The sequence below is a fragment of the Pan troglodytes genome, chromosome 7 (assembly GCF_028858775.2).
Source record: "Pan troglodytes isolate AG18354 chromosome 7, NHGRI_mPanTro3-v2.0_pri, whole genome shotgun sequence".
NCBI lineage: Eukaryota > Metazoa > Chordata > Mammalia > Primates > Hominidae > Pan > Pan troglodytes.
In genome coordinates, this window is record NC_072405.2 from 6,964,081 (window position 1) to 6,987,075 (window position 22,995).

Below are 22,995 nucleotides of genomic sequence, written 5' to 3' on the forward strand. Positions count from 1 at the left end.
CCATCCATCTCCAGAACTTTTTCATTCCCAAACTGAATCTCCACCCCCATTAAGCAATAATTTCCATCTCCCCTCCCCTCAAACCCTGGCAACCACCATTTTACTATCTGTCTCTATGAGTTTGCCTACTTTAGGTACTTCATATAACTGGGACCAAACAATACGTGTCCTTTTGTCTCTGGCTTATTTCACTTAACGTCTTCAAGGTTCATCCATGTTGTAGCGCGTGTCTGAAAATTAGATCTATTTCATGTATAAACTGTTCAGGGATCCAACGTGTATCTTTGGACATGTTTGGCATGTTGTATTTTAATTATTTTGATAGAGATTTTTAAAACATATTGCATATATATGTATTAATTTTTTAAGCTTTATTGATGTATAAGTGACAAATAAAATTGTAACTAAGGTACGCAATGTAATGTTTTGATATACATATACGTAGTGAAAGGATTACCACAGTAAAGCTAATTAGCATCATTTCATCATATAGTTACCTTTTGTGTGTGTGATCAGAACAGTTCAGATCTACTCTCAGCAAATTTCAAGTATACAATACAGTGTTACTAACTATAGTCACCAGGCTGTACACTAGACTCCCAGAACTTATTCATCTTGTAAGTGAAAATTTGTATCTTTTGACCAACACCTCCCCATTTCGGCCAGGCCTCAACCCTGGACAACTGCCATTCTACTCTCTGTTTCTACAAATTCAACTTTCTTAGATTCCATGTATAAGTGAGATCGTGCTGTATTTGTCTTTCTCTGTCTGGGTTATTTCACTTTGCATAATCCCCTCCAGGCTCATCATTGTCACAAATAGCAAGTTTTTTTCTTCATTATTGCTGAATAATATTCCATTGTGAACACATATACATTTTACACACACACACACACCCCACTTGTTTGATCCATTCTTAGAGAATTCAGTTGTTTTGGCTGGATATTTTGAATAATGCTGCAATGAACATGAGGGTGCAGATATATTTTAATCTTAACTGTCCTCATTTAATACAGGATTATGTTAATAAACATCAAAAATCTATTGTTTGGTTTTAGAGAAATTTTACTCAGAGTTCATCAGTTAAAGTAATATTTTGAGATCATGACAAAGCTTTCTCTTGCATATTTAACCACTACAGCATATGAGCAGACAAGAAAGAATTTCATTGTGCAGCTGGGAAAAATTCTGGATCATGAAAAGTAAAATATTTTATGAATCCTCCAGAAGTTAATCAGCTCTCTGTGAAATAAGAAAGAAAGCTATGTATGGGAAATGAATGGGGAATATTTCATTTAATGAGAATATATTAGATTCTAACAGGATTATATTATAAATATTGTGTTAATATACATTACAAATACACATTATAAATATTTTATTAATATTGATGCTCTTAAGGACTAGCAAAGTAAAGAGAGTTTTTGCTTCTACCCTGAGAGAACTCTGACTTGTTTGCCTTTAGTTTTTCTCAATTTTTTTGGATGCCATCTGTTTCTTCCCCTAGCTGTCTTCCTTCCTGAAGCCTCTTTGGTACAGTGGTTCTCAAAGTTTCATATGCAGACAAATCACCTGGGACCTTGTTCCATGTAGCTTTTGGTTCCGTAAGGCTGGGCCAGGGCCTGAGGTTCTGCATTTCCGCTAAGTTCCCAGGTAATGCTGATGCTCTGGTCCATGGAGTCTGTTGTTGCAGCAAAACGCACAGGCCGTTTTTATTAACTGATTTTGAGAAGCCACCGGTCTGGAGGCTATGTTATGCCATATATTAAAATAATACCTAAAAGTAAGGGCAACTTGATAATGAGAGAAGACCTGAGTGAGTCTGCTTTTGGGGAAAAGCACACTGGCTGTGGAATACCAACTGACAATCCTCACGAGTTCATATTTACTCATTCTCCAGAATTTGGTAAGTATTCCTGGTGCTATTCAAACTGCCTGCACAAGCTATACCCTCCTAGAGATTCATTCTAAAGTGCAATAAAAAAAGATATAAAGATATTTTTCTTGTGCTTCATGAACATGGAAGAATCGTTTATGAAAAAAACTTGATATTACAAATAAAAATTTGTAAAATACAAATGTTTTTGTATGTGTAAAATGTTTCAATATGGTTTTAAATTTCAAAGGAAAAGCCTCTTTTATTTTGTAAGAATATACATATGCATGTGTCTATATGCACAAATATATTAAATACTTTAGTGCAGCAAATAGTGTAAATTTATATCAATTCTAATAATCCAAATCTATATAATTTCACAACATAAATAATTGTATATATATTTACATGAAACACTCATTTTGGTATCAAAATACATGAATACACATATATACTATATGCAATATGGCTACATTTTTATGACATATTCCCTATATCAAGTCAATCTCAATCATGCAAACATGACAGGTTTTCTTTGGACAAATGAGGTTACACTATTTAAAAACTTAAAAGATTAATAAGTAACACTGTTTTTGTTGAGAAACACAATTACTCATTCCTGCATTCACCCCAAGAAAATAGCAGAATACGGCATGAAGATCTACTGAATTGGAAAAATATCATATACATAATCAATGAAACTTCAGTAAATGAGAAAATATGTCAAAAATCAAATGCTAAACAATTTTTTAAAGGTGAACATAAAGTATGATTTACTACGGGGAAAACAATGGAGGGGAAAAAGCTAAGCTTCCAAATATACAAGTGCCCAGGTGCAGTGGCTCATGCCTGTAATCCCAGCACTTTGGGAGGCTGAGGCCGGTGGATCACCTGAGATCAGGAGTTCAAGACCAGCCTGGCCAACGTGATGAAACCTGTCACTACTAAAAATACAAAAATTATCTGGGTGTGGTGGCACATGCTTGTAATCCCAGCTACTCTGGAGGCCAAGACAGGAGAATCACTTGAACCCGGGAAGTGGAGGTTGTAGTGAGCCGAGATCATGCCATTGCACTCCAGCCTGGGTGACAGAGCAAGACTCTGTCTCAAAAAAAAAAAAAAAAATTATATATGTGGAAAGAAAGGAAATATATTTTCCTTCAGTTATTGACATTAAGAATTATAGAAACTGTTAGAAAGAAATATTTCCCCAACAGAAATGAAGCAAATTGTCTGTAAAAAATTTAAATAAAACATAGAAAGAAACTTCACATACATTGGAGTAAATAAATTGCTCTTACATCGCTTGTTTTGAACAAAAGAAGAGAGCAGCCCAAAAGCTCCGTTGAGCTCACACTGGTTAGCCGATTACTTGGTTTAAAGCTGGGAGTCTGAAGTATTAACTGGATTGCTGTTGATGAACATGGCAGAAGGGGATTTTAGCCTTACTTTCTCATCTCCTCTCTCCTGTGTCCCTCCGCATTGCTCTTAATAAAATCCAAGCTTCCCAGGAGAAACCAATTATACAGAGCTTTTCACTTAAAAGGTGGCATTTATCTTATTATAATATTTTCACCTCTGCTCAACAAAACATCTCACTAAAATAAGACACTGCAGTAAAATAAATGTCAAATCTTTAATATCTTTTAAAAACCACCTGTTTGTGATACAGAAATTGGATTCATATCCTTGGAATTCATGTTTTCTAAAGAGACACAGGGATCTCAGTTGCTAAGTTATCTCATATGAGAATTATCCTGTGGATTGTAAATTAAATTATATTTTTGTTGAACTATGACTATGCTTGAATAGTAATGGGATCTCTTGTCATCACTTCTATCAAAGACTCTTCAGAAAAGGCCTGAAAGAAAGGTGTTGGGACACTTTGGCCCTCCCAAACGCCAGTCATGGCTGAAGTGATTTCTTTTTTTTTTTTTTTTTTTTTTTCAGACGGAGTCTCACACTGTCGCCTGGGCTGGAGTGCAATGGCGTGATCTCAGCTCACGGCAACCTCCACCTCCCACGTTCAGGCAGTTCTCCTACCTCAGCCTCCCAAGTAGCTGTGATTACAGGTGCCCACCAACACGCCTGGCTAATTTTTTGTATTTTTAGTAGAGACGGGGCTTTCACTATGTTGGCCAGGCTGGTCTTGAACTCCTGACCTCGTGATCTGCCTGCCTCGGCCTCCCAGAGTGCTGGGATTACAGATGTGAGCCATTGCACCCGGCTGGCTGAAGTGTTTTCTAGGCAAGTAAGAGGAGAGCGGCCCTTCGTCCAGGGCAGCCATGATGGCTGAAGTGATTTCTACAGTCATGGTAGCTGCCCTGGAGGAAGGGCCACCCTCCTCCTACTCATCCCTCCCAGCTACAGCTTCCAAGATGATTGACTAGAGAGGAAAAAAGCATACACAATAAAAGTTAGCAACCCATACTATATGCCTCCAAGGCAAAGGTACAAAAAGTTTCCTTCTACCACCCATCTTCTCTTTAATCAAAGCACACACATTCGCACACCCAGCCAACAATAATCACAACTATTCATTTGTAGAATAAATTGAGAGATGTTGCAGACTTTGCAACAAGCACCAAAACATTAAGTTAAAATAGAGATCCCTGAAGGCATAGTACTAATAGTTTCAGAGCGATAATGCATATTTATCACATTTCATACATATGACTTACCTTTGCCTTGATAGAAACAAAGACTGTTTTAAATCCAACTAACAGTCTTGAATTAGAGCATGTAAACTAGTAAGCCATTCACTCACTTACAGCAAGTTGCTGGGTCTTCATCACTCTCATCGGAGCAGTCCTGCCGAGAGTCACAGACAGATTCTTTGGCAATGCACTGGCCACTAGTGCAAGGGAATTCGTCTGCAGAGCAAAGCTTTCTGGATTGGGTCTGTCCACAGGCATAGACCCAGAGGTGATCAAGGGCAATAAAACTTCTCTGGCTCTAAAGAGTCCCTTCAAAAATAATCTTTAGGAAGAAAAAGATTAATTTATGAGTTTGCAATCTCCTTAATAAGACAAAAAACTAAAGAAGGTTGATAAAGACAAAGTAGTCATTGAGAAAAAGTGTTTAAAGCAACCAAGGCAATATATAACAAAGTTCCTGTTTGATAAGCTCAACCCATGGTCATACGACTGATGTAACAAACCTGCACGTTGTGCACATGTGCCCTAAAACTTAAAGTATTAAAAAAAAAAAACTGATGGAAACATTTGCTCCACTAAAGGCTCAGAGAAACCTCCCAGGATCAGGCAAAACACAAGCATCCACTTAACTATCAAAAATGTCCCTGACTGCAAACTTGTTACTTGGTCATCATCTTTACGGCTCTCTTTCTTTCATTTTCAAGGAAAATAAGAAGTATTGTCATTACTTATAGAACAAGAGCTGTAACTGCACCTGACTTATTTTTTAACTAGTGAAATTAGTATTTGAATACATGAAGAAAAATATCAGCCAAATGGAAACAGACACAATATAGGAATAAAAAAATGTAAGGGAATAAACATAAAACTCTATTCAACTTACATAAAAGAGTAACTTCTTTAATGAGAAAAGAAGTGTCAATTAAAGTAAATAAATTTTGTTGTCACCAATTGAATTGCTAGCTTTTCTGGAGATAAGCAATATTAGCAAATGAAACAACCACACATTGCTGGTCAAGTGTAAGATAATGTCAAAGTATTAGCATTCCTTGAGTTTCTACCAAGAGCAATTATTACTTAACACCAAAAGTACAGAAGTACAAATAGCTGACTGTATCACAGATAACTAATTATTTGCTGTCCAGAACATTAGCCATGAGCTACAGAGGACTATTTCAATTCAAATTAATGAAAATAAAATAAAATTTAGTTCCCTCAGTCACAGTAGCCAAATTTCAATTGTTCAATAGCCTCATGTGATGAGTGGCTACCATACTGGACATCAGATATAAAGCATTTCCATTAGGCAGAAAGTTCTATTAAACAGCACTAAATGTGGTTAAAATTCCAGCCAGATACTAAGAATTAAAATTGACTTCCTTCAGTTTCATCCAGCTTAAAGTTTCTGAATAGATTTTCTTTTCAAAACACGAGGGATAGGTCAGGTGCGGTGACTCACACCTGTAATCCCAGCACTTTGTGAGGCCAAGGAGGTGGATCACTTGAGGTCAGGAGTTCGAGACCAGCCTGGCCAATATGATAAAACCCATCTCTACTAAAAATACAAAAAATTAGCTGGGCATAGTGGCACATGCCTGTAGTCCCAGCTGCTTGGGAGGCTAACACAAGAGAATTGCTTGAGCCCAGGAGGTGGAAGCTGCAGTGAGACAAAATCCCAGCACTGCACTCCAGCCTGGGTGACAGAGCAAGACTCCATTTCAAACAAACAAAATACGAGGGATATATATTTGTTTGTTCATTAATAATTACTTAAGGTCAGATTTTCAGTTTGCAAATATGTCTAATAATTTGGTTTAGAAAATAATATTAAATTTAAATCATATCCAACAATAAGAAAACTTTGTATGCTGCTACATACTTTTCCCATAATGAATATCATACATGTAAAAATTATTAATGTATAGCTGTATATTTTCATAGCAGCAAGAGATCAGAAATGCAGAAATGATATCAATTTGAGGTTCAAAAATTGATGGTTTTACACTTAGATCTCAAAGGCCTATAATTATTGAACAGCTAATTACATTACATATCCACTTGAGAACCTGGAATAATTCTCAAATTCATTTTCTTTACAGTTTACTTTGTTTTATCTTTGAGTTAAAACAAAATTTAATCTTCAGTTTATAAAAAAAGAAACTTGTTTAGTACCTGAGAAGTTATAAAAACAGATATCAGCCTATGAAAATTAAATAGTGTCAAAATGTTAACTCAATAGGCTGTGATAGGATGTATAAATGGAATATCACTATAAAGAAATGAAATTGGCTTCATAACCCACACATATAATCAGTATCATCATTTTATACTCACACTCCAGCATAAATAAACTTACGCATTCCGTATATCATGTTGGTGCAAAAATAATTGAGGTTTTGGCCATTAAAAGCAATGGCAAAAGCCACAATGGCAAAAGCTGCAATTACATTTGCACCAACCTAATACAACACAAATATCAATTTAATTTTTTAAGAGAAAGCATTCCTATTGAGCCTATGTATGTTTCATATGTTTCTTGGTGTACATAGAGCTTTCCATGTGTTATATAGATATGAATTATTGCATTCAAAACATTTGCCTATACTAAGTTTCAATACCAGTTTACTATTTACCTACTTCATAATGCAATTTGTTTCCCTGGGGCAAAGCATGGTGCTGTGGAGCAAGAAAGGAAGGCTGTGGAGAATGAGGAAGCTGTGAACAAGAGTGGATACACTCTATGTCCCCCGCCATGGGAAATTTGGTCTCAGAAGGAAAAGGTACAATTTAAAAAGTAAGCAATCACTCTCCCCAAATATACAAGCACGCATCCCTAACTTAAATGTTAATTTAACTTTAGCAGTGCATGATCAATTTATTACTGCAAAGCTAAAACTTAAACCATGATAAAAAAATACTTTTTTTTTTTCTTTCATACCTGAAATGTCTTCAGATCTTCTGGTATTAACACATCTGCTTTCACCCATTGGCTGTGAGTTGATATGTTGCATGTCCAAAATATTTCTTCTTCCTTTGATTTGAAGAGAAAGACATCACTCATTACCCATATTCTAATCTTCACATTTACATACATGCTCTTTTAATTACATTGTAGTAGGTATTACCTTACCTGTATGATATAAAGTACTAGGAAATCTAAAGTCTTGGTAGTCAAGTTGAAAAAGCTGAATATCATTAAAAAATAAGAAAATGAAGCATGTTTATGTAGTAAAGCTGCTTTTTGTAGATAAACAGTATTAGGATGGAACAAAAATTTGGATGAAATCTTTTAAAAAAACAGTACTGCGTTTCAAAAATAAAATTCTAAATAACAGTTAATAAGATCAGCAATTTAAATGTTGATCTCAATAACATTATTACATTTTGTAATATTGCCATGATACTAGAAAAGAAAAAGATTACAGGCAAACAATATAAAGGTTAAAAATGTTGTCAGATGCATTTTCTGCACAATTTCAATTTATACTAAATATTTTTTCTTGTGGAAACATTTGGTCCAAGTTCCAAACAATACAGTTACATTCTGAAAATTATATTCTTAATTTGGTCATTCTATCAAAGGCCTATTTACATCTTTTAGAGAAATCTATGTTATGTACCTGTACAATGATCATTTTTCAGATTGCAAAATCTATGTAAAATTGTTACTACATGCTATGAGTGTAGTAACAAGCCTTTACTGCATTCAAAACATGTATTGAATGTAAGAAGCTCAATAAAAGTCTATGGTGAAACTCCATCTCTACTAAAAATACAAAAATTAGCCAGGCGTGGTGGTGGGTGCCTGTAATCCCAGCTACTCAGGAGGCTGAGGCAGGAGAATAACTTGAACCTGGGAGGCGCAGGTTGCAGTGAGCCAAGATGCCACCATTACATTCCAGCCTGGGTGACAGAGCATGAATCCGCCTCAAAAAAACTAAATAAAATAAAAAAGTCTATAAGGTACTCAAAATTTTGTCTACAGCATGTATGGCATTGGTCTTTATGATTTATGTTGATGCTTTTATGCTCTGAAATCTTATTTTTATTTACATTTTATTAGACATTCAAATTCACATTTCTTCCCAAAAATAGACCAAATTGTTCATAATGTTTACATATAGAATGCATGAATTTTTAGGTAACAATATGGTAAAAATGTGAAGATTGACATAATTATGTCTCAGGTTGAGCTCTGAGCCTGGCTCTATCCCACTTTCTAGCATGAGATAGAAAACGGCCCTGAAAGGTAACATCTTGTTTTAATCCAAATGATAAGTGATATCAATATTTGTGTCCTCACTCAGCCTCACATATTTTATGCATGCCCAAGATTTTCTAAAAATGAATCTACTTTCAACTTAGTCCTGCACCCTCAGATGCCTACTCCAAATTTCCAAGACCTAAATATTTCAGAAGATAGTCTAAATCCATTACAATTTACTTCATTACTTATTCATATCAACTGTGAAGATTTCCACAAGACAATGAAGCACATGGGGTGGACATATTTTCGGCTGATAGCTTTCATGGCGGATCAGGATGAACTGGAGTTATAAAAAGTTGAGACAAGCAACTAATTTTTCTTCTGCTTATTTCTTACACAACTTCAGTTATTTAGCATCAAAACACTTACACCCTACACAGATGCTTTTAGTGACACCTCTTGGCAAATTGCATTCACCACTTTCCCCCGTTTTCATTTTATGAAAATAATTTAGAGCTATTGTACTCTTTTTTCACAGTGACTAATTGATTCCCCTCTGCTCCCCCTGAAGATGGGTGCACTTACATTTTTGAAAAGTGAGCAGTGTTCTTTCCAAACTTAAATGGTTTTTCATAAGCCAAGTTCATAGTACACAGTGAATGAGATCTAGATTTTTCTATACATTTTCCAGTCTGATGGCACTAGCAATGTTTTGTAAAAAGAATTTATTCTAAGTGAAATCAGGTTTCATTTTATTTCTGTTCTTACTCTTCCACTTTCTAGTTACTTTTCACAGGTGTTAATGTAAAAAAGAAATCTCCAACTCAGCAAAGCTTTTCAAGTGATGTTCTACTTTTATCTTAAAATCAGTAAATAATTTTTTTAAAATATATCTTTGCTCCGCCGGTCCAGAATCAATAATGCCGATTTACCTTTCAAGAAATATATTTAACATATTTATTAACACTCTATCTCTTAGAGATGCCAGTCTATGCTTTTCTCTTCCAGTGAAGAAATCAAGGGTACCAAAGTCAATGTTGTTGAGTTTCACTACTTTTGATCGCATCTAGGAATAAGACCATGTAATTTGGTAAAGAATTACAAGTAAATTTGGTTGTAAAGAAAAACTACATGTAAATTTCTTGGTAAATAATTACATGGAAACCCTACACAGAACAAAAGTAGGCTGTTGCTATGAGTATTATTTTATAGATCATGGACGCAGATCTAACCCAAGAATGGTTAGATGGTACAAACTAGAATTGCTACACACTTGAGCTGATTCTAAAGAGTGAACTTTTTATTTAACAACTTGCCTTCACCTGAGTTTTTCACTTCTCAAGTTCTAATGTCCTCTGGAAATAAGGAAAACAACCTTCAGCATTCTTGCTAGATATTTCTTGGCTTACCTCCTCACATTTATAGAGTAATAGATATTCGCAACACAAAACAGCATTCTGTTCATGGAAAGATGTAAATCATCATTTTCATCAAGAGCTACTTTTTTAAATGATAGGTTTGGAGTCCTTTTAAGTGTGTGACAAAACATTGACTAGGGACTTAAATGTACTTTGATGCAGATTTTGCATCAGTGAGCAACATATGTATAGAGGATAGCAAATAGTGTCAGAAAAGACAGGACACCTCACAGGATACTAACAGATCAAACATCAGTCAACAATCTCTAAGATGTACATCCATTTGGTTCTGGTTAATACACTAGATCATTTCCCTATGATTAACTTCTTTTCTTATAATATGAGAGACAGAATCTTGATAACTGTATTACTGATTAATAGAGTTGATGATGTGTGGTATCTAACGTCATTTTTATATGATGTAACACTTGAAGCCAATTTGTTTTCACTCTTTTCTTGTATGGTTCTAAAGCCACCAGAAGAATGGCATGGCTCATTTTCAGTAATTCCAATCTATATACATTCATAATTACATACATACTAAATACACACATTCATAATTACATAATACATATGCACATTCATAATTACATACACAATACATACTCACATTCATAATTAAATACACAATTCCATTCTACATGCATTGAAACTTTTAAAATACATCACTCATTTTCAGAGCAGATTAAAATAATCCTCAGGATTAGACCATATTATACTACAAATTTCCACTTAAATTTAGGCTAAAAATTCATTCAATTTTCATGAAATAATTAATTATCTGTCATCTGAAAAGCATTACCATAGGCCCACATATATAATTTAACCATTTTAACTGTAATTTAAACTCATCAAAATTATTCTAGAATTTCTCTACTATGCCTTTATTGAAGAAGGAGTTGGAAATTATAGAATGTTGTAGATTGCATGGAGGCTTGCTGGGATTGGTTCAAACAGCACAGGTGACAGCAACTGAAATATTGAGGCATGAATGGTGGAACATACGTGGATACAGTTAAATTTTTTCTCTCTTCCTTTTTGGTAAAATTGATCCCACGTATCTGGACAGTTTGTAATGCTGCAGGAAGGATCGGGAGATGTTGTCCCCTTTTCTTCCTCCCCCCACACCTTACCAAATGGAGTGAAATATATTAAATAGATTGCAGGGCAGTGACTACAAAGTACTATTGCAAAAAACACAAAAACATAACAAGTTCCAGAATGCCAGGAAAATTATATCTCATCCAATTAAAAAAGAATTTATATACATATGTATATTACTTTATATACCTATATGTGTGTATATGGATGTGTGGGGAGATAGATATATATATATATCACATTCACATATCTGCAGATATGTGATATATATATGACATCCATATTTATCTATCTATATATTTATATCTATATGGATGTGTAGAGATATATACCTATAGATATCTCACATACATATAGATGTAATTATGTGAATCATATAAATCTGGATACATAAAATAATGAATATATTGATATATATTATATTACATATAATTATACATTATATATTATTTATTATGAATATATTTATTCACCTCCAGTTTCTGGCAGATAGTTCCCAAAAACCTGTTAATTTCCTAATCAATAGGGATGTTAATAGAATCTTATGGGACTCATCACCAGAAAGATCAAGTTATGATTAGAAGCTTGGAACTTTCAGCCCCACCTCTTTGGGGAAGAAGAGAGGGGCTGGAGATTGAGCTAATAAATGATCAAACCTATGTGACAAATCCTCTATACAAATTCCTGAAGTACAGGTTTCAGAGAGCTTCTAGATTGCTGAACGCATTTTGGTTCCTAGAGGGTGCACCCCCGGGAATGCGTGGAAGCGAAGCACCACCCCTCTTCCCACATACTTTGCCCTATTCATCTCTTCCATATGGTTGTTCATCTACATTTTTAATAATAAATGGGTAACATGAGTAAAGTGTTTTCCTGAATTCTGTGAGTCATCCCAGCAAATTATCAAACCTAAGAAGGGGGTCATGGGAACTCCAATTTATAGCTGGTAGGTAAGAGGCACAATAGGAAGCTTGTGATTGACATCTGAAGTAGGGGTAGTCTTGTGGGCCTGAGACCTCAACCTGTGGAATCTGTACTATCTTCACATAGCAGTGTCAGAATTGAGGCAAATCAAAGGACACTCAGTTGGTGTCCACTAGAGAACTGAATTGCTGTGTTGGAAAAAAAACATGCATCTGGTGTCAGAAGTGAGATATTGGGAGTGCTGAGTGCATAAGAGTAGACAAAGCAAGGTGTTTTCCTATACTATGGAATCAGCTGTCAGTTTGTTTTTATCTGTTATACTAATTGGAGTACTCACCCAGCTTTACACTTTAGAACTCATTGAGCATATTGGACAAGGAGAGAGAGAAGAAGAATGGACTCACTCTACCCAGTGTGCCATTGTTCAATATTTAATCAATAATTACCAGTCTTAAAAATTATGTCTACTGCTACCCAAACAAGTAAGTTTTAACCATTATATTTATAGTTCTAATGATATATAGATGTAATGTCCAAAACAGATCACATCAGAGCTTCAATACAGAGCTCACAATACAGAATCTCAGCTATCCCATTTTTATTAGATCTATAGTTTCTTTAATATAATTCCATGAATTTTGAAAACTTTATGAAATAATATTGGGCAAGTTATCACATTAACTTTTGTACATGAGAGTGTCCCCTATCCTAGTTTCTTAATCATTCTTTTTAAAAGTACACCAAATAAAGTCAAGTTAAAGAATAAAAGCCTATGCGCAACTGAGAAATCAAAACACAAGTTGCCAAGAGTTAGAAACTTCATTGATTCAATGAATTTGAAATAAATGCAACTTTCTTCTTACCTCATTATTATACAGTCTTACTCTCAGGACACTGCTTTCCATTGCATAATAGAATTGAAGATGACAGCTCTTGCCCAGGCAATGACACACAGAGCTATTTAGGTAAGCCCTTCTGTCTAAATGGTTAAGAGTGAAAACATGCTTAGCGCCTACCCATACATAATAACCTGAAAGATAAAAGAAAAAAGAAGCAATTTAGGAAAACATTAGCTTCTTTCTGTCTGACTAAAACTATTACATTTCTGAAGTTTTCAAAACCAGACTTAGAACACAAATATTTTACTTAAAAGGATAGTTTTCAAATGATTACATCAACTACAAATAACAGGTTTTCATTTTTATATATTATTTCCAATATGTAGAGAAATCTCCTAATTTCTATAATCAAAATTTGACAGCACCCTTTTGTAAAAATTCAAAATTCCTATAAAAGAAACCTACATATACAAATTGCTATACCACCAAATTATTGTCATTTTCTTTTAAATATCACTATTCAATCCTTTTTTTAATCAAGAATTTCTCTTCATCCTTCCCAGAATTCTTGCCCCTCTGGATGATTTTTTGATTTACTTTTTGTAGAAAATCATTTATAGTTTTAGGAAATACAACTTAAAATGTCTTCTTTCTTACCAAGCCACATAGAGGTATGAGATATCTACAGTCCTTTTAAACGTCACCTATGGATTTTGTTTTACATAAAGATATTGTATATAAATTTTTCCCCATCTGATGTTTAAAACCAATTTGAGCTGTTCTTGAACTTAATAACAATGACAACACAGATTTATAAAGAGATTTCTATAATTTTACAACTTCATTTTCGAAAATAAAGTCTGAAATGCTTCTTCATGCTACTGAAACTGCTGCACGTCTCTGATGTTTATTTAAAAAGAAGTCTCTAAGGAAACCCAAATACAACAAGAAAGACAAAAACAAGAACATGAGACCAAATTTTAGCCTCAGATATTTACAGCTACAGCAAATACTAAACATAATATGATCCTTAACTGGATAAACGTAATGTAAAAGCTTACACTATTTACATTAACGTCTTTTGCACAGTAAATCATGTCTGACTTTCAACAAAAAATTACAAGACACTTGCAAGGCAAAAAGCAGTTTGAAAAGCATAATTCTAAAAAGTAAAGTCTATTAATCTTTTTAAAAATAGTCTGGGACTTTGCACCCAAGACTGTGTGGTAGATAGAGCTCCCTCTCCCCCTCTCCCCTCTCCCCTCTCCCCTCCCCCCTCTCCCCTCTCCCCACGGTCTCCCTGGTCTCCCTCTGATGCCTAGCCGAAGCTGGACAGTACTGCTGCCATCTCAGCTCACTGCAACCTCCCTGCCCGATTCTCCTGCCTCAGCCTGCCGAGTGCCTGCGATTGCAGGCGCGCGCCACCACGCCTGACTGGTTTTCGTATTTTTTTGGTGGAGACGGGGTTTCGATGCGTCAGCTGGGCTGGTCTCCAGCTCCTAACCGCGAGTGATCCGCCAGCCTCGGCCTCCCGAGGTGCCGGGATTGCAGACGGAGTCTCGTTAACTCAGTGCTCAATGGCGCCCAGGCTGGAGTGCAGTGGCGTGATCTCGGCTCGCTACAACCAACTCCCAGCCGCCTGCCTTGGCCTCCCTAAGTGCCGAGATTGCAGCCTCTGCCTGGCAGCCACCCCATCTGGGAAGTGATGAGCATCTCCGCCTGACCGCCCATCGTCTGGGATGTGAGGAGCCCCTCTGCCTGGCTGCCCAGTCTGGAAAGTGAGGAGCGTCTCTGCCCGGCCGCCATCCCATCTAGGAAGTGAGGAGCGCCTCTTCCCGGCCGCCATCACATCTGGGAAGTGAGGAGCGTCTCTGCCCGGCCGCCCATCGTCTGAGATGTGGGGAGCACCTCTGCCCTGCCGCCCCGTCCGGGATGTGAGGAGCGTCTCTGCCCGGCCGCCCTGTCTGAGAAGTGAGGAGACCCTCTGCCTGGCAACCGCCCCGTCTGAGAAGTGAGGAGCCCCTCCGCCCGGCAGCCACCCTGTCTGAGAAGTGAGGAGCGTCCTCCTTCCTCGTCCGGGAGGGAGGTGGGGGGGTCAGACCCCGCCCGGCCAGCCGCCCCGTCCGGGAGGTGGGGGGCGCCTCTGCCCGTCCGCCCCTACCGGGAAGTGAGGAGCCCCTCTGCCCGGCCAGCCGCCTCGTCCGGGAGGGAGGTAGGGGGGTCAGCCCCCCGCCCGGCCAGCCGCCCCGTCCGGGAGGGAGGTGGGGGGGATCAGCCCCCCACCTGGCCAGTCGCCCCGTCCGGGAGGGAGGTGGGGGGATCAGCCCCCCGCCCGGCCAGCCGCCCTGTCCAGGAGGTGGGGGGCGCCTCTGCCCGGCCGCCCCTACTGGGAAGTGAGGAGCCCCTCTGCCCGGCCAGCCGCTCTGTCTGGGAGGGAGGTGGGGGGGTCAGCCCCCCGCCCGGCCAGCCGCCCCGTCCGGGAGGGAGGTGGGGGGGTTAGCCCCCCGCCCGGCCAGCCGCCCCGTCCGGGAGGTGAGGGGCGCCTCTGCCCGGCCGCCCCTACTGGGAAGTGAGGAGCCCCTCTGCCCGGCCAGCCGCTCTGTCTGGGAGGGAGGTGGGGGGGTCAGGCCCCCGCCCGGCCAGCCGCCCCGTCCAGGAGGGAGGTGGGGGGGTCAGCCCCCCGCCCGGCCAGCCGCCCCGTCCGGGAGGGAGGTGGGGGGGTCAGCCCCCCGCCCGGCCAGCCGCCCCGTCCGGGAGGGAGGTGGGGGGGTCAGCCCCCAGCCCGGCCAGCCGCCCCGTCCGGGAGGGAGGTGGGGGGGTCAGCCCCCAGCCCGGCCAGCCGCCCCGTCCGGGAGGGAGGTGGGGGGGTCAGCCCCCCGCCCGGCCAGCCACCCCGTCCGGAGGGATGTGGGGGAATCAGCCCCCCGCCCGGCCAGCCGCCCTGTCCGGGAGGTGAGGGGCGCCTCTGCCTGGCCACCCCTACCGGGAAGTGAGGAGCCCCTCTGCCCGGCCAGCCGCCCCGTCCGGGAGGGAGGTGGGGGGGTCAGCCCCCCGCCGGGCCAGCCGCCCCGTCGGGGAAGTGAGGGGCGCCTCTGCCCGGCCGCCCCTACTGGGAAGTGAGGAGCCCCTCTGCCCGGCCAGCCGCTCTGTCTGGGAGGGAGGTGGGGGGGTCAGCCCCCCGCCCGGCCAGCCGCCCCGTCCGGGAGGGAGGTGGGGGGGTTAGCCCCCCGCCCGGCCAGCCGCCCCGTCCGGGAGGTGAGGGGCGCCTCTGCCCGGCCGCCCCTACTGGGAAGTGAGGAGCCCCTCTGCCCGGCCAGCCGCTCTGTCTGGGAGGGAGGTGGGGGGGTCAGGCCCCCGCCCGGCCAGCCGCCCCGTCCAGGAGGGAGGTGGGGGGGTCAGCCCCCCGCCCGGCCAGCCGCCCCGTCCGGGAGGGAGGTGGGGGGGTCAGCCCCCCGCCCGGCCAGCCGCCCCGTCCGGGAGGGAGGTGGGGGGGTCAGCCCCCAGCCCGGCCAGCCGCCCCGTCCGGGAGGGAGGTGGGGGGGTCAGCCCCCAGCCCGGCCAGCCGCCCCGTCCGGGAGGGAGGTGGGGGGGTCAGCCCCCCGCCCGGCCAGCCACCCCGTCCGGAGGGATGTGGGGGAATCAGCCCCCCGCCCGGCCAGCCGCCCTGTCCGGGAGGTGAGGGGCGCCTCTGCCCGGCCACCCCTACCGGGAAGTGAGGAGCCCCTCTGCCCGGCCAGCCGCCCCGTCCGGGAGGGAGGTGGGGGGTCAGCCCCCCGCCGGGCCAGCCGCCCCGTCTGGGAGGGAGGTGGGGGGGGTCAGCCCCCCGCCCGGCCAGCCGCCCCGTCCGGGAGGTGAGGGGCGCTTCTGCCCGGCCGCCCCTACTGGGAAGTGAGGAGCTCCTCTGCCCGGCCACCACCCCATCTGGGAGGTGTACTCAACAGCTCGTTGAGAACGGGCCATGAAGACAATGGCGGTTTTGTGGAATAGAAAGGGGGGAAAGGTGGGGAAAAGATTGAGAAATTGGATGGTTGCCGTGTCTGTGTAGAAAGAGGTAGACATGGGAGACTTTTCATTTTGTTCTGTACTAAGAAAAATTCTTCTGCCTTGGGATCCTGTTGATCTGTGACCTTACCCCCAACCCTGTGCTCTCTGAAACATGTGCTGTATCCACTCGGGGTTGAATGGATTAAGGGCGGTGCAAGATGTGCTTTGTTAAACAGATGCTTGAAGGCAGCATGTTCATTAAGAGTCATCACCACTCCCTAATCTCAAGTACCCAGGGTCACAAACACTGTGGAAGGCTGCAGGGTCCTCTGCCTAGGAAAACCAGAGAACTTTGTTCACTTGTTTATCTGCTGACCTTCCCTCCACTATTGTCCTGTGACCCTGCCAAATCCCCCTCTGCGAGAAACACCCAAGAATGATCAATAAAAAAGAAAAAAAAAAAAAAAACACCAGCCCGGCCAACGTGGTGAAACCCCATCTCTACTAAAAATATGAAAATTAGCTGGGTGTGGTGACGCATGCCTGTAATGCCAGCTACTCAGGAGGCTGAGGCAGGAGAATCACTTAAACTTGGGAGGCAGAGGTTGCAGTGAGCCAAGATTGCACCATTGCATTCCAGCCTGGGTGACAGAGCGAGACTCCAGCTCAAAAAAATAAAAACAAAAAATAAAATAAAAACTAGTACTGGATTTTGCAAGAAATAGCAAGTCACCCTGAAGTTATAATTGTATGGCATTTACAATAAAGAGAATTTTAGATTAAAAAAAAAATAGTCTGTACACTATTCACAATAGCAAAGACATGGAATCAACCCAAATGCCCATCAATGATAGACTGGATAAAGGAAATGTGGTACATATACACCATGGAATACTATGCATCCATAAAAAGGAATGAGATCACGTCCTTTGCAGGAGCATGGATGGAGCTGGAAGCCATTATCCTGAGCAAACTAATGCTGGAACAGAAAGCCAAGCACCACATGTTCTCACTTATATGTGGGAGCTGAACAACTTGAACACAGACACAGGGAAGGGGAACAACACACACTGGGGCCTGTTGAGGGGTGAGGGGAGGGAGATCACTGGGATAAATAGCTAATGCACGCTGGTCTTAATACCTAGGTAATGGGTTGACAGGTGCAGCCAACCACCACAGCACATGTTTACTTATGTAACAAACCTGCACATCCTGCACACGTAGCCTGGAACTTAAATAAAATAAATAACCATAATGATAATATTACTGCTACCCCCAAAAAATAAAAAAATAAAAAATAATAATCTGCACAGTAAAATATATAAATATAATACTAAAGACAGCAAAAACGAATTACATTTATAAATTGTACAAAAAAGAAATTAAATTTCATGCAATTCTAATACATTCTATTAAAAACATATTAAGATACACTAGGAAATAAATAAGAAAATATTAGCAAGTATATACTTAAAACAAAAATAAATTAAGACTTTAAATTAAATGCCCAATAGGCAGAATATAACCTAGACTGGCTGTAGTGTCAAAGAGAAAATTCATGTACCAGAAGCCCTGAAATGTAACTCAAAATAGAGTAAATTATATAGAAAATAAAAAGGAGGAATCAGGTTATGGAGTGTGAACATTAGTTGTGTTTAATAGAAACTCAAGATGAAAAGATTAGAGGGAGTAAGAGAGAATTACTTGAATAGAATAACATAATTTCTGCAAGTGATGATATATGTGCATTCTGAGCATTAAAAATTAAACATTTACTCATTCCTGCACTCATCATACTGAAATTTTCAAATAACAAAGATAAAGAAACATTTTTAAAATCTGCATTAAACTAAAAACCATTATATGCACTCAGACTTCTCCGTCACTACAGCACATATCAGGAGCTAAAGAGGGAAAATCACCCTGTACTTAGAAATTTAAAAAAAATTCTAAAATTGTATGACCAGATAAATTATTATTTCGAAGTGAGAACAATTTTAAAACATTTTAAGTTTACAGGTACTATGGGAGCTCATCACCACAGATCTTTTCTAAATAAAACTAAAATTGATTAAAGAATCAACCTTTGCAAGGGGATAAGGGAACCAAGAAGGAAAGCATAAAATCTAAAAGACAATGGTGAGTAAGAAAAATAATGAAATATATAAACTTACTAATTACAAGTATCATAACAAGATATTGACTTTAAAACTCTTTAAAATGTTCAACTGTAACTCAGGACCAAAAAATAATTAAATGATAGTTTGGTCTTTCTCATGTTCAAGAAGGCAGAAATACTAGAGCACTTTAGGTTTTGTTAAAGAAATTTCATATAAAGAATATACCCTAAAAATTAAGAACAGTCATAAAAATAAGATATATAAATTAAAGCTTCCAGATCAGTGAAAAAAATAAAAATAAAAATGTAACAATACTCACCCCTCCAAGAAAAGGAAGAAAGAAAATAAAGCAAAAAGAATAAAAGTAAACAGAAAATACAAATTAATATGTTAGCAAGAGGAAGAAACTCATCGACAACAGAGCAGTGTTGAAAGAGAGAAAGAAAGAAAGAAAGAAGGAAGGAAGGAAGCATGGATGGAAGGAAGGAAGGAGAGAAAGAAAGAAAGAAAGAAAGAAAGAAAGAAAGAAAGAAAGAAAGAAAGAAAGAGAAAGAAAGAGCTGGCCGACTTGGCCGGGCATGATGGCTCACACCTGTAATCTCAGCACTTCAGGAGGCTAAGATGGGTGGATCACTTGAGGTCAGGAGTTTGATACCAGCCTGGCCAACATGGTGAATTCCTGTCTCTACTAAAAATTCAAAAATTAGCCAGGCATGGTAGCACGTGCCTGTAGTCCCAGCTACTTGGGAGGCTGAGACAGGAGAATCACTTGAACCCAGGAGGCGGGGGTTGCAGTGAGCCAAGATCTCACCACTGCATTCCAGCCTGGGTGACAGAGTGAGACTCTGTCTCAAAAAAAAAAAAAAAAAAAAAAAAAAAAAAGCCTTTTAATACTTTTTGTTCACACGATAATAAATCCTGAAGCAAATAATAAAACTTAAAAATATTGTTAACCTAGTATAATTCTTGTTTTACACTGTTGGAAACATAATTGTTATTTTCACCTTCAGCTCCTATGGCAGAATGTATTTTCAATAAAATATACTCAGTATATTCACCAAGGCCTCCTATGTAATGTCTTATAACTACTCACCATAAAGCAGAATTCTGAAAGTAATACATAAAGATATTATTTTTTTTCTACCTTCATCATCACTTCCTTGATCCTGCTGAGGTGTGGATTCGAATGCAGGGATCTCTGTCGCTTTTGTGCGCATCCAGGAAATTTGGCCAGCAGATGCTTCTGACGTCCACTCACACATGTCAAATTCAAACCCACAGGCCTGACACACTAAACGGGAGAAAAAGATCTTGGTGGACTATTAGTCTGCTAGAGTGGCTGCTTAACCAAGTTATGTGTTGTAATCAACCAAAAGGCTTATATACACACATACACATCAGCACACACTAATTTATATCTGGAAATTGGGATTCAATAAGCCTTAGAGTGTACCAGCAACTCCATTTTGCAAAAATTTCTCAGTTGACCCACATGTACAATATCCTCTCAAATGTTACCCATTGCCATAAAAAAAGGAGATTCCTAGTTTTTGTTGTATGTGTCACCACTTCAGTCACAGTATGTTTTAATTTTTTTAAGAGACAGGGCCTTGTTCTGCCACCCAGGCCAAATGCAGTGTTGCAATCATAGCCCACTGTAGCCTCAAACTCCTGGGCTCAAGCAATCTTCCAGCCTCAGCCTCCCAAGTAGCTAGGACCACACGTGCATGCCACCATGCTCAGGTAATTCTTTTTTTTTTTTTCTTGGTAGAGATGACATCTTGCTATATTGCCCAGGCTAATTTTGAGCTCTTGGCCTCAAGCAATCCTCTCATCCCGGCCTCCCAAAGTGCTGGGATTACAGGCATGAGCCACCATACCCAGTCAACGATTTTTAAAATGGCTTTATATTTTACCTTACCTACTTTATGGGATTAGATTAGTTAGTTTAAATTATTTACTATTCATAATCACACTGAAATTTTATAGAAGAAACATTGCATACCATTCCACAATGGCTTTAGTTTGTTTCACAAAATGACATCGCCTTAAATTGATATATTTAGTATAAACCACCACAGCCTCCCAATAACACTCCAGCTAAAACTAGGACATTAATGTCAACAAAGGTTGGCGTGTGCACTTTCCTGTGAGTGGTCTCTGAGTCTCACATATTGCATATATACCAGAAAAGTGAATATCTCAATTTAACACTTACATCTCAACTCTTCATCTGTAGCATCAAATCTGCAGAGATCTGTATCTGGATGACATAGCTCCCGCTCAGCATTCAATGCTTCTTGACACAGTAAAATTCCATCTGTTAAATTTAAAGATTGGCAAGAAGTGAAATGCAGGTGCAACTGGAAAGACTCAAGTATTTTGCTTTAATGTTAATATTCATTCTACAAAGCACTCTGTAACCAATTACCCTTTAGGTAACCCTATCTCTCTCTCTCTCTCTCTCTCTCTCTCTCTCTCTCTCTCTCTCACACACACACACACACACACACACACACACACACCACTCAAATAGAGACAGAGAAAAACAGAACAAAACAACTATGCCAATGTTTCAGAATTTTAATCATATCTCCATAATGACAGGCAAGCCCCAAAGCCAATCCTTCATAGGAGTAAAAAAATTGCCCTAATGTTGGAACTCAGAGTCTACTATGTGAAGGAAAGTTGTACATGTGTCCAATACAAGATATGTTGCCCCTTAAACGTGGAAAGTGGATCTTCCCTGGAACTGCTTTCTCTGGAGCCTTCCCAGATTGTGCCCGTTGGCCGGCCATGGTGGCTCACACCTGTAATCCCAGGCATGGGCTGGCCTTTGGGAGGCCAAGGAGGGTGGATCACCTGAGGTCAGGAGTTCAAGATGAGCCTGGCCAACATGGTGAAACCCCGTCTCTATTAGAAATACAAAAATTATCTGGGCGTGGTGGCATGCATCCATAATCCCAGCTACTAGGGAGGCTGAGGCAGGAGAATTGCTTGAACCCAGGAGGTGGAGGTTGCAGTGAGCAAAGGTCACGCCACTTCACTCCACCCTGGGTGACAGAGCGAGACTCCATCTCAAAAAGAAAAAAATTGTGCCTGTGTTTTTGTTTTCTTTTCCCCAAGCCCCCCAATATAAGACTTGAAGGTAGACTAGGAGTCCTTTCTGCCCATACCACTTGCAGACAATTCTCCCTCTGACCTTCCTAAATACCCAAGCTTTGACTCTCATGTCAAATGGCACCCCTCACTGTTCCAGCTTGTTACAATCACCTACAGACACTGTAGGTGAGCCCTGAGGATGCCCTGCCCCTCAACCCCTGAAGATTCTAGCTCTGAGCTCACTGTCATTCTCTGTCATGTAAATATTCACTTTTATTTGCTTCTCAGTTTCTTCATCTCTTCTTATTGATTACTTTGAAGGAGAACTTTGATGAAAAACAACCTTTGCCACCACTCTTCAAAAGAAGTATTACCATTACTAATGATGATAACGTTTCCTTGTCTTCATTTCAAGTGGTCCACTCACCAACCATCACCCCTATCTGTCCAGCTCACTTCTTTTCATATCTCTACTCTAACAATATTTCAGCTGCGCCAGCTTCTACAAGCCCAGGATCCTAAATTATTTTCAGTTATTTCCCTCACCTATCTTGTCTTCATTCCCTTTATTAGAGATGTTAGACAAGCAATCACTCCCTTGCCATGCTCATACTTCTCCATACTCTCATGGCAAAAACTCTAGAAAATAAATCCCTTCACTTACTCTAGCCTGTATCTGTGCAGTTGAATGAGTGAAGAAATCATGCAGATTTCACTTTGTCCACAATCATGCAGACTGAAATGATTTCGTATTCATGACTACTCA

The 22,995-nt window shown here is 40.4% G+C and overlaps 2 protein-coding genes across 2 annotated transcripts in view; both read right to left on the bottom strand.

Moving 5' to 3' along the window:
• LOC129135625 (MAM and LDL-receptor class A domain-containing protein 1-like) overlaps window positions 1-4,825 on the bottom strand; it is a 38,364-nt gene extending 33,539 nt beyond the window's left edge. Inside the window, exon 1 of the mRNA XM_054656488.2 lies at window positions 4,649-4,825. The gene's annotated coding sequence lies outside the window, so the exon portion shown is untranslated. The remainder of the gene's footprint in view (window positions 1-4,648) is intronic.
• Window positions 4,769-21,549, bottom strand: LOC129135627 (MAM and LDL-receptor class A domain-containing protein 1-like). Its single transcript, XM_054656489.2, has 5 exons — window positions 21,346-21,549; window positions 20,272-20,418; window positions 13,048-13,214; window positions 7,473-7,565; window positions 4,769-4,856 (listed from the first exon to the last, which is right to left on the bottom strand). Exons 2-5 carry the CDS (start codon window positions 20,387-20,389, stop codon window positions 4,833-4,835), a joined length of 402 nt encoding a protein of 133 aa, XP_054512464.1. The 5' UTR covers window positions 20,390-20,418; window positions 21,346-21,549; the 3' UTR covers window positions 4,769-4,832.
• Window positions 21,550-22,995: the final 1,446 nt, after the last annotated feature.